Here is a 12,971-nt window from a genome sequence, read left to right as displayed (position 1 = left end):
ATAGACCTTATGCACATGACGTCATTTCAGTAGGGCGCCCTCACCTAGAGGTCAAAAGGAGGTTGTTCATTGGCCAATCCTGTGCGGCGCGCGTACAAATCTGTGCGTTTCAATTGTTTCGTCACCGTTTTTCCACTAAGATGGCCGCTGGATGACGTCAATGCATAAGGTATATTGGTAATTACTCAAACTAATTGTCAGAATAAAACCTCATTATGAGTAATGGGGAGCTGTTGATAGTATAAAACATTGTGAGAAACGGCTCCTTCTTAAGTGACGTAGTTTTCGAGAAAAAGAAGTAATTTTCCACGAGTTTGATTTCGAGACCTCAAGTTTAGAGTTTGAGGTCTCGAAATCAACCATCCCAAAGCACACAACTTCGTGTGACATGGGTGTTTTTTCTTTCATAGTTATCTCGCAACTCCGACGACCAGTTGAGCTCAAATTTTCACAGGTTTGTTATTTTATGCATATGTTGAGATACACCAAGTGAGAAGACTGGTTTTTTACCAATAGTTACCAATTACCAATAGTGTCAACTGTCTTTAATCATCCAAACAATTTGCGTGTCGTTTTAAATTATTTCTTCAAATCGATCTCAAGAGAGAGTTCCTCGAAAATAACTGCCCGCTCGGAAGGAAGTTTTTATTTTTATATATTTAACTACGGGGTATAGGCCTACTAAAAATTATGGGCCAAGAAACATTTGTTTACAGAAAGACTGAAGACGAACATAGCATACGGCTCGAAACGTCGATACCACACCGGCTCTTCTCAGAGCCAACACTCCCACTAAAGCGATTTACACATGGTTGTACCCGTTTACTATTTATTCATAGTTTCTTCATAAAAAAGAGTGATCGTGTACATTCCTGGGTATTTATGGCAGACAACATACACTTAACATACGGGGAAATGTTTACACATTTCGTGTCATAACTTTCCAAGCTGAACAAGTTTCAAAACGTGCCCCTTTCTTTATAAATTATCACGAGTGGATAAAAACAACCGCCATAAAATATCAGATTTTCTTCCTTTCAGCTGCATGCATAGGCTACAAATCGTTACAAACAGGAAGTCCATGCCCAGTGGCGCTTTTGTAAACCTGTAAACCTGTGTCACATGTCCTAGAGCTATAGTACAACATTTGAGAAGATTTAAGAGAGGTTATTGAACGCGGCAAATGTTGAAAGAGAACGTGAAATTAAAGTTGAAACCTTTTAAAATGTTGACCAAAGTATTATTGTATTTTTTTTTTTGTCATAGAGGGCAAGGCTATTTTTATTTTGGAAATTGAAATGAAAATAAATGGTTTATTGATAAAAACGTCATCGCAGCATGAAGCCGAATTAAGGTATTTTTACGGAAAAGAACATTTACAAATATTTATTTAAAAAAAAACAAAAAAACATCGAGTACAAAAGCACTTATATTTAAAAAATCTATGGGAAACTTTTGAAGGGGCACCAAGGCACTGACCAGGGCAATGCCCCGACCAGCAGGGCAAGGCCCCGACCAGCAGGGCAAGGTCGTGTTCTTCTCTGACCTCCGTGTAATTCCAAGCCTATAATGAAATTCCATCATCAATGTTAATTTAACGATGGTGTAAATCTTCTTCCTATATAAGCTGCCTTTTCATTTAAAATAGTTTTCAATTTGACACAAATAGTTTCCAGATTCCTGCCCATTAATTACTTCAGGAATGGGTAAACAACATGTGTTTATATATTCTTGACCAGAAGAAATTTCATAGAATCATGATTTGACCTGCACTTGTTTGCATTTACATACTATTTTTTCCTTCAAGAAAGCTTCATGAAACGAACGTACTTATTACACATTAGTACGGTCTGTGTGATAGTAGTTATTTGTAATTCTAACCTGAAGTGTCTTTGCTCTACTGTTACAATTATAGTCAGGCAGCTTAGCGAATGGATGTGGACGTTCCGGACAAAAGCACCAAATTTTGTCCACGTGTTCCTTATTACCTAAACTTTGCATTTTTGATAGGAACCACCTCACCAAGACGTTATATGGCGGCCATCTTGGATTTCCAAGATGGCCGCCATTTAAAAACCTGTTTTTGCCAGTATCTCACCTCCTGGGTCACATAGGATTACAATTATGGTATCTAGATATACATTTCCATGGTCAAGGAATACATCTTCACCACTTAGTAAAGCAACAGTGCTTTATTTCCTTAGTATGGCGGCCATCTTGGATTTTTAAGATGGTCACCATATGAAAAAGCCATATTTGCCGGTATCTCGCCTCCTAAGTCACATAGAATCAAAAATATTGTGTCCAAATATATATTTCCATGGTCAATGGATCCAAGTGTACCACTCAGAAGAGCAGCAGTGCCTTCTTTCTTTTATATAGCGGCCATCTTGGGTTTTCAAGATGGCCGCCATATGAAGAAAACACATATTTTATCAATATCTCACCTTCAAAATCACCTATAACCACTATTATGGTGACCAAATATACATTATCGTGGTCAACGAATCTAAATGTACCACTCAGAAGAGCAGCAGTACCTTCTTTGTTTTATATAGTGGCCATCTTGGGTTTTCAAGATCTTACATGTAACCTTGTAAGTCACGTCAAATACATATGCATGGCCAACGCATACAAATAGAACAGCATAAACGTTTTCTTTTTTATGGTGGCCATCTGGGAGTTTTAAGGTTTATTGAAGGCCTTGAAAGCACCAGGTAAAAAAGTCCACACATGAACCAATAATTGGCTGTCATCATCGAGACTCACTCACTCACTCACTCACTCACTCACTCAGTCGACCCAAGTTGTCGCGTTGCAGCATGTTTGAGTCGGGCTCTATGTCTGACACGCCACACAACTCTATCCTGCATACAGCTGATTAGCTCCTCCTTGTTGATTACTCCTGCGTTTTCAAGCAGGGTCTTTAGCATAGTCTTGGTGGGTCTTCTGGGGCCGCACCTGCCGTGAGTGGGCTCCCACACGATGACTTTATTGGCTGGTAGCTCTGGGTGCCGTAGACAGTGACTAGCTCCAGGTTGGTGATGTGATCCCTCCAGGAGACATTCTGTGCCATCCGTAGCATCCTGGTGTAGCATTCTGGTGTAGCAACCACTGATACATTTGGTCATCGCATTGTGGAGAGTCCAAGACTCACACACATACAGCAGGATAGTTTCTATTACCGCATGAAAGAATCTCAGCTTTAAACCATTTGGGAGCTGAGATGTCCAGATCTTCTTCATGTCATGGAGGACTTTCCATGCAAGCGCCTTATGGACTTTGATGTCTTTCTCTGTGCTCTGCATCGTGGAGCCGAGGTACTTGAAGTCGTCCACCTCCTTTAGTGATGAACCTCCTAAGGTCTTTTAGCGGAGCATGATCCCCAATGTTGTATACCATATACTCCGTCTTCTTGGCTTTGAGATGGAGACCAACCTTCTCACACTCCGACTCAACTCTGCTGAGTAGCTCTTGCGCCTCTATGATGTTGTCAGACAGTAGGGCTATATCATCTGCGAAGTCTAGGTCGGAGAGGGCCACTGGGCCGATTCTTCTAAACTTTGTTGGGGTGATGGTGAAGCCTAGATCCTCGTGTTCTTTGAGGGCTCGTCTCAGGGCATAGTCAAGTGCAATGATAAATAAAAATGGAGCCAGCGTGTCGCCTTGAAGAACTCCAGCCAATATTTCGAACGAGAGTCCATCCTTAGTCACTGGAATGTGTGGGTTTTTTTCACTCTGCTGTCACTCCAATCTTTTAGGCAACTCGTGTTGCATGCTGCAACAACTTACAATTTGGGGATCTCCATTGCCTCTCTTCTGGCTCAACCCCTCTTTTGTTTCATTTACATGTTTAAGGTCACTAGACGTATCATACTGTACAATAAGTAGTTTAAGAGTGAGGAGAGTCTTGGCATGGAAGGCACTTCATGGCATGAGGCGAGTGAGGTCTCAACGGTGACATCAACAGTTGCCACAGTTGAGTCTGTACTTCTGTAAGGAGCCGAGGCATGGACTCTCGACAGCCAATCAAGAATGCGCACTAGATGCTCACCTGGTGTAGCCAGACCTGGCTCAGATCTAACAACATCTCACCTTGTGTTGCCAGACCTAGCTCAGATCTAACATCATACCTGGTGTGGCCAGACTTAGCCCAGATCTAGCATCATCTAACCTATGTTGCCAGACCTTGCCAAAATCAGACATCATCTGACCTGATGTGGCCAGACCTGGCCCAGATCAGACATCATCTAACCTGCTGAGGCCAAACCTGGCCAAGTTCTAACATCATCCAACCTTGTGTGGTCAGACCTGGCCCAGATTTACTATTATCTGGCCAAGACAATGCCATCAAATCACCTGCCACGTCTGGACCAGATCTGGGCCAGCCATACATGGTTGCTGGGAAGAGAGAATACTGGTCTTTGACAATTACCAATGGTGTCCAGTGTCTTTAACAGCCACAGCTGGCACAAGGGTAGAGTTGTCTGACAACTGGTGATTTTTCGTTTAAGACACAGCCAGTTTCATTTCATTTTGCTGTTCTCTCAAGTAATTTGAAACATGCAGATTCCAGTGTGCTATGAAATTTAACCTTTTGCAGTTGTACTAGGTGGGGTATGACCCAAGTTGTCAAATAGCAAATTTGTGATCCAGATCAACGAACGAAGGAGGTGAGATATTGAATGGGTTTATACTTGGCAGCAAGATCGAAAGTGATCGATGGCCTGCTTCTCCAAGTGGTACAGTTGCACTCCTTGACCATAACAATATATATAAGAAGCCATTATTGTGACTCTAAGTGACTTAAAGGTGATATATTGGCAAATACGTTTTTGTCTTCTTATGACGGCCATCTTGAAAGCCCAAGATGGCCACTACATAAAAGAAAGAAAGCACTGCTCTTCTAAATGGTACAGTTGGATTCCTTGACCATGAAAATGTACATTATTTTGTTAACCATAATTGTAATTGTGATTATAAGTAATTTAGGTGCGATATTGAAAACAAATATGGGTTTTCTTCACATGACGTTAATCTTGAAAACCCAAGATGGCCGCCATCCAAAACAAAGAAGGCACTGCTGCTCTGAGTGGTACAGTTAGATTCGTTGACCACGATAATGTATATTTGGTCACCATAATAGTGGTTATAGGTGATTTTGAAGGTGAGTTATTGATAAAATATGTGTTTTCTTCATATGGCGGCCATCTTGAAAACCCAAGATGGCCGCTATGTAAAAGAAAGAAGGCACTGCTGCTCTTCTGAGTGGTACAGTTGGATCCATTGACCATGGTAATATATATTTGGACACACTATTTGTGATTCTATGTGACTTTGGAGGCGAGATACCGGCAAATATGGGTTTTTCATATGGTGACCATCTTAAAAATCCAAGATGGCCGCCATACAAAGGAAATAAAGCACTGCTGCTTTTCTAAGTGGTGAAGATGTATTCCTTGACCATGAAAATGTATATCTAGACACCATAATTCGATCCTAGGTGACTCGGGAGGTGAGATATTGGCAAAAACAGGTTTTTAAATGGCGGCCATTTTGAAAATCCAAGATGGCCGCCATAATACGTCTTGGTGAGGTGGTTCCTATCAAAAATGCAAAGCTTAGGTATTAAGGAACACGTGGACAAAATGTGGTGCTTTTGTCCGGAACGTCCACATCCATCTCAAATATGGTCATAAGCTGCCAGACTATTAACCTAGATACCATACTTGCCAGTAACAAGCAATATGCAACAATAGGAAATTTGGTTGGTAATCCTGTTTTTTTTATCAAGGAAGAAATTTCATGCAAAGCAAATTTTTGTGCTTAGCAGCTCTATGAAATTGGGCCCTGGTATTTCTGATCCGCAGAGAGTATACAGTTACGTGTGCCATTCTGTTTTGAACATATACGAACATTGTTGCAAGTCAAGGGAAAATACAAATGCAGCGAAAGTGAATTGAAGAAAAGTGAAAAAGAAAAATTATTTTCTGGCAACTGTTTCCACCCGCTGTTATGTCATACTTCATGCATGAAACAGTCGTCTCCTTCACCGTTCCGTGCCAAACGTGTCATTGTTTCGTACAATGAATCATGGGGCGGGATAATTAAATACGCTTAAAGAGGACGCCATGTTAGCGAGCGATATCATTGTTATTTCATCCCTTAAAGCGCGATATTAATATTTAGTCGGCGCTATTTCATGGTGTATCTGGTCATGTCTGGACGGAGTCATTAGTCTATAGCAGAGATGCCAACGGTGTGTCTTGAATAAGTAATTACTTTACCATTATCGTCTGCTCAGAACTGTTACGGTCCTTTAGTGCAATTTATATGGATTTCAAAAAAATGCTTTTGCATAATTTTGAGCTTCGGGAAAATGGAGTTTATTGATCAATTGAGAAGTCTTGAAACATTCATATATTTTGATTTTAATTATTTAACAATTTGTTTTACACAAGAGTAAATGACAGTAAAGTTAATTCGATATTTGATGTTATAAGTTCAATGTTTGTACATTGTATTGGTAGTGGACATGAAACTAAATGTCAAATGTACAATATCTAAAAAAAGAAACCTTGACAATCACTGTACAAAAATATGCGAATGTTGAATGTCCCGAATAGATTACTGTCATGACTATTGTCCATCTTATTATAAGATAGGCACAATGTTCAACTAGTAACTACCTCCTGTCTCATCTATCTATCACCTTTTAAGGCTGCGTCCAGCATGATTGTCCAATGTCCAATATAAAAAAAATGCAACGTTGACATCTACTGTACAAACCTATGTGAATGTTCAACATCGAACTACATTGTATAAACTTTACTGTCATGACATTTACCATCTGTTTATAAGATAGGCACAATGTTCAACTAGTAACTACCACCTGTCTCATCTATCTACCACATCTCATAGATAAGATCTTTATGACAGCGTCCAACAGTGTAACTCGGGGCTTGTCTGGGGCTTGACTACATACAATGTTCAACTAGTAACTACCACCTGTCTCATCTATCTATCACACCTCTAGATAAGATCTTTATGACAACGTCCAACAGTGTCCAACTCGGGCTTGTCTGGGGCTTGATTACATACAATGTTCAACTAGTAACTACCACCTGTCTCATCTATCTATCACCTTATCTGTATGACTGCGGCAAACATTGTAACTCGAGGCTAGTGTGGGGCTTGATTACAGGAGTGCTGTATAATGATTTTAATTAGTGGTTCCCTTGAATGTTGATTGAAACACTGGTGTATATGCAATCCATTAGTGGTGTATTGTTTTACATCGTCTCAGCTGTATTCTTACTTTTGAGTTGAACACATAACAATTGACTAGAGCGGGATTTGAACCCGCAACCTCCAGATTAACGTCTCACATTACAACCCGGCTGTGAGAGGGTCACCTTAAACATTTTCTGAAGCCGAAATTTGCAGGAAACCGGTCACATTGGACATGTTACATGGTATTTTGGCTGGTAACCTTGTTCTGGTAAGCATAATGTTGTTGTGCTTAGCTACTTTCTTTGCTTAAGCTTCTCTATAAAATCGGGCCATGATTTTACTCCTTCTTCCAAGCTTAAACATTATACATTGAACCAAAATTTTCGTGTGTCAAAAAACCCATATTGTAACCACGTGCAGTGATACACAAAGTTGCTTCGCTTTGCCTTATTAAAGGCAGTGGACACTATTGGTAATTAAGCAAAATAATTATTAGCATAAAATCTTACTTGGTAACGAGTAATGGGGAGAGGTTGATAGTATAAAACATTGTGAGAAACGGCTCCCTCTGAAGTGGAGTAGTTTTCGAGAAAGAAGTAAATTTCCACGAATTTGATTTCGAGACCTCAGATTTAGAATTTGAGGTCTCGAAACCAACCATCCGAAAGCACACAACTTCGCGTGACAAGGGTGTTTTTTCTTTCATTATTATCTTGCAACTTCCATGACCGATTGAGCTCAAATTTTCACAGGTTTGTTATTTTATGCACATGTTGAGATACAGCAAGTGAGAAGACTGGTCTTTGACAATTACCAATAGTGTCCAGTGTCTTTAAAGGACTTTTCCATATGGACGCAAAAGTCAAGTGAAAAACAGATTTATAGAATATAGTCCGACTAAGTCTGGGATTTGTAAACCATTGTCTCTGAAGATGGACACGTGTCCCATGGGAATCTCACTGCTACGTGACCAAAATACTAAATTAAACGTTCAAATCAATAATCCCCAAACCCTTGTTCACTTGGCAGATATGAGGTTATAAAAGATGAACATAGATTTTATTTGGCAGTTTCCTTCCATTCACCATAAGGTTTATAGTGCGAATATAATTTGCATAAATGAACAATTTGTTGGTTCAAATTGCTATATGCAATGTCAACGGACTATTGTCATTGTTTTTTTTTACACAGCATGCACACGACTTCAGGACAGTAGTTTATATGAAACACAGGACATCCATTCTCCCTTGTTCATACTGGTTGAATACATGAATAAATGAATAATTTGTTGGTTCAGATTGCTACACATCAGTACTCTTGTCATTGTTTTTAAGTGCATTAACCACAAGACATCCATTTCTCACTTATTCATACTGGTTGAATAAATGAATACATGAATGATTTGTTGGTTAAAATTGGTATGTAATGTCAACGGACCATTGTCATTTCATTGTACTTTACATTGTATGTTAATGATACATCAGCTTTTATTATATTCAGTGCATGAAGCGAGAGACATTTATTTCTCCCTTGTTCATAGTGGTTGAATAAATGAATAAATGAATGATCTGTTGTTTCAAATTGGTAGGTAATGTCAACGGACTGTTGTACTTTTCATAAAATGTAAATGATGTCAGTGCATGAAGCACGAGACATCCATTTCTCCATTGTTCATACTGATTGAATAAATGAATAAATGAATAATTTGTTGGTTTAAACTGATATGTTATGTCAATAGACTATTTTACATACTTCAGTGCAGTTATCATTATTTTTAGTGCACGAAAGCACAACACATTCATGTTACAATGCTTCATACTGTCTGGTGCATGTAAATTTGTGTGTATGCACCCAGACCAAACAGTATATTCCTATCACGTCCGCCATATACCTCAATTAAGGCTTATGGTGAATGCTCTTGCCCTCTCGAAAAAAAATGAAGCATATGGGTCTGCATCAGTACTTTTCAGATTTTCACTATTAGATCATTTTAGGGATCTTGATGATTAATTTTGGCTTTTTTAGTCCCATACACCAATGTGTGTTAGCACTGTATACTCTCCCGAGTCATGTGAACAAATATCACAGGCATGTTACTCGGGTGGGATTCGAACCCACGACCCTTGCAATTCCAGAGCAGTGTCTTACCAATTAGACTACCGAGGTTGCCCGGTAGAGGCAGTTCGAATCCTATGTTTTGGCAGCGGGTACCGCGCAACGATATAAGATCTTGATTAGTTACGTGTCATATAAACAAGCCCCAACGATGGCGATTGCCTCATTTGTGCATTACAAATGCGCTAGTAGAAATTTACAGGGAAAATGCCTTGGTGCCCTTCCCCTTTCAAAACGAAGCCTACAAGCGTTTCAGATTTTCGTATTTAGATCATCTAGGCAAGCCGAGGGACGGGACAAGGGTGTTATTTGTTCCAGCCAAATAGATTGAGAAGCATGGTCTCCGGTACGGCCTGTCAATTGAGGCATTGCCAAACCGTCTTAAATTACATCTTAGATTTGTTGAAGGGTACAGTCAACCAGAGATTTCTAGTGCAAGATTAAAATCAGGGTTTCACACTCTATCTATAATACCAGGATTGTACATGGCTTTAAGGAACAGGGGTGGATTTCACAAAGGTAGTCCTAACTTAGGACTAGTCCTAGGCAATGCTAAGAGATAGGACTGGTCCTAAGTTAGGACCAGTAACTCATCCTAACTTAGGACTGGTCCTATCTCATAGCATTGCCTAGGACTAGTCCTAAATTAGGACTACCTTTGTGAAATCCACCCCTGGACACGTTTTTGGTAATTGTCAAATCTTAGACTATTTGGCGTATCCCAACATGTGCATAAAATCTTATCTGTGAACATTTTGGGCTCAATTAGTTACAAGAAAATAATGAAAGAGAAAACACCCTTGTTGCACAAATTTGTTTGCTTTCAGATGCCTGAGAAAGGCTTCAGGTCTGAATTCATCAGATTAAAATAATTTAGTGAGAAATTGCCTCTTTCTGAAATACTTCAGAGGGACGTCGGACTCGTTTGGCAGACTATCAACAACTCTCCGCTGTTCCGTTTCTTTTTAACGTGTAAGTTTATATATAGATGCAGTATGTTTTATATATTACCCACAGGTAATTACAAAAGTATCCAATGCATTTGAGTCAAAAAAGAAGAAGAAAAAAAGGAAGAAACTGAACTTACATTCTTAATAATTCCGCTCCTTCACACGATGTCCCGATTCCGACAATGAATTCTGCTCACGTTTTCAAGAAAACCTTGAGACTATACCTCGAGGCAATTGCTGCAACGAAAATAAGAAATTCATTGAAATAGAAATAATGCATCCTTCTTTCTGCACAAATAGCTTTGAACTTTTCCTGAAACGAAGATGTTTTAATGCAGTGTTAGGTTTCTTTTGAAAATCATTATTTTTGTATCATTGGATTGGAACTTGTATTGTGTGTGCTTATATCGTTGAATCCACACCAAGTGTATTTTAGCCTTCGAGAAACGCCAGGCCATTAAAAACTAGTTTATTTGCATCATCGCATAAGTCCCTTTGGCAAAAATGTTTGCAACCGATAACTATATATGCCATTGTAATTTGAGCAATCGCACAGCAAGGCTGTATTGAAAATAAATCAGCAATGAAAACTAGCATTATGCAAATGAAAATACGTCATAATTATGTATGACATAAAAAAGGTAACCTTGTTGTAGTAAGTCAGACTCTTTCAATTTGGTTGGTCATGGCCCAACGTCTTTAAGGTCAAATCCCTCAGAGCAATTTACAAGTAACCAATTCCGGGTAATCTCCAAGAATAACAAAAAGTCACATTCTAACTTCCACAGCATTGTCTTGGGACAGTTATAGTAAAGGGAAAATGTATTTTGAACTACCGAAGTGCTCCTTTTGCATACAGTGCAGTTAGCTGCCACAAAGTTGCCAGTAAAAATTGCTCTGTGTGTGTGGTGGGAGGGGTGTTTTTTTTTAATAAATCGGAGCAATTTACAGATAACCAATTCTAGGCAACCTCCAAGAAGAAAACAAGACATATCTAAAATGTCTTGGGGTAGTAAGATAGTGTATTAGGAAAATATATATTGTATCGCATTGTGTTGGGACAGTTGAATGTATGTTGTATAGACGGGAAATGTATGTTGTATAGACGATGTGACCTGTGACCTGTGACATCACATGTTTACAAAAGAGACACAGAGCCTGGACTTCCTGCAGGCATGATTTGTACACAGCTCAATGGAAGAAAACATAAAATCTTATATTTTATGGAGATTGCACTGTCTAATTCTTATAAACTTTTGATATGATGAAAAGGGGGCACATCTCAAAACTTTGCCAGCTTTTACTTCATAACTCTTGGTTTTATGTGGAGATTATGACACAAATTGTCAACTTTCCCATATAGGACCAGTGTAGTATCTTGCCTGCCAGAATACTCAAAGAATGTACAAGGTCACACTTATTGTAAACAAGGTTCACATGGTCTATCCAACATGTTCCTTTCACAATGCAGTGCAGTCGGTTGCCTTCACAATCTGCTCTGTGTTGGAAAGCCTTTTTCACTCACTCAGCAATTTACAGGTAATTCCAGGCAATCTCCAAGAATACAAAAAAAACCACGTGTCTTGGGACGGTAAGATAATGTAAGGAAAATGTATGCTGTACTACAGTATTGCTCCTTCCTATGCAGTGCAATTAGTTGCTCCTAAGTTGCCGTTTAAAAATTACCCCTTGTGGCAAGCAAGGCCTTTTACAACATCCACGTCAAACCACATTCGCCCCAGCTACTTATTTTCCATGCAACAAATTTCAGCTACTAAAATTTATTTTCGCCGAGAGAAAAGGGCTGACCTACCTATTAATTGGTAGGGTTAAATAGAAATCTCAGAATATAGTTTTGCTAAGGGAGGCCTCAAGCGTCGGAAATCAGACTCAAAAAGAACATCCAGCCTGAAACCAACAAAGAGATACCCCAGATCCAACAATGTTTAACCTACATATTTAAAAAGTCATTCATGAGTGAATTGCAAAGAGCCTGCGAGGCTAGTTTAGAAAGATGTAAGTATGTTATTTACATGGGAAAGTATTCCTAACACATGTAGCAGGTGAGATGCTTTAAGGGGCATTGTTGACGGACATCCGAGTGCGAAATAAAACCTACATTTCCGGGGATGAAGCTCTGACAATGTTGAGACGTTCTATAATCCCATCTCTCAATGCTATGCATTTATAGGATGCTAAAATACGTCAACTTGTCGTCCATGCACACTTGCAGTTCAGTAAAAAAGTCAAACACTATTATGGTCACGAAGATAACATTACGACAATAATGGATTCACAGGAAATGTTTAATGGCTGTCATACTTATATAGGATTTGAGGCATTGCATGGTGAGGTATCAATGTATATTTTGTTTGCGGTAACACCATGTGTGTATCTTCTTGCCAGGTAGAGTTGTTCTTAGAGAACTGTCTTGCTGTGTTCTACTGCCGCGTAGTAGATAATCGGAGGTTCGGGAGACTTCTCAGTTCTGAAAAGAACTGTCCTGCTTTTTAACGATTACCAGGGCGGATGGTATAGACAATATACTGTCATACTTGAATTGCGGATAATGAATATAAATTGCCTTAAAAATATAGTATATAAACCGATGTGAATTAAGCATTGTGTACTCGGTACTTTCCAGAGTCAGGAAAACATTTCTTAACGATATTG

The 12,971-nt window shown here is 39.2% G+C and overlaps 2 protein-coding genes across 4 annotated transcripts in view; one reads left to right on the top strand and one right to left on the bottom strand.

Moving 5' to 3' along the window:
- The window catches only part of LOC139945934 (prostaglandin E2 receptor EP4 subtype-like), a 54,015-nt gene that overhangs the window by 22,977 nt on the left and 18,067 nt on the right, over positions 1-12,971 (top strand). The window lies entirely within an intron of this gene.
- LOC139945935 (CAP-Gly domain-containing linker protein 3-like) overlaps positions 10,247-12,971 on the bottom strand; it is an 83,977-nt gene continuing 81,252 nt past the window's right edge. Inside the window, exon 9 of the mRNA XM_071943460.1 lies at positions 10,247-10,535. Within this exon, the coding sequence (XP_071799561.1) occupies positions 10,517-10,535 (19 nt within the window). The 3' untranslated portion in view covers positions 10,247-10,516. The remainder of the gene's footprint in view (positions 10,536-12,971) is intronic.

Source organism: Asterias amurensis, chromosome 13 (assembly GCF_032118995.1).
Source record: "Asterias amurensis chromosome 13, ASM3211899v1".
Taxonomy (NCBI): Eukaryota; Metazoa; Echinodermata; class Asteroidea; order Forcipulatida; family Asteriidae; genus Asterias; species Asterias amurensis.
Note: the sequence above shows the minus strand (reverse complement) of the source record. Positions and strands in the feature narration are given on the sequence as shown.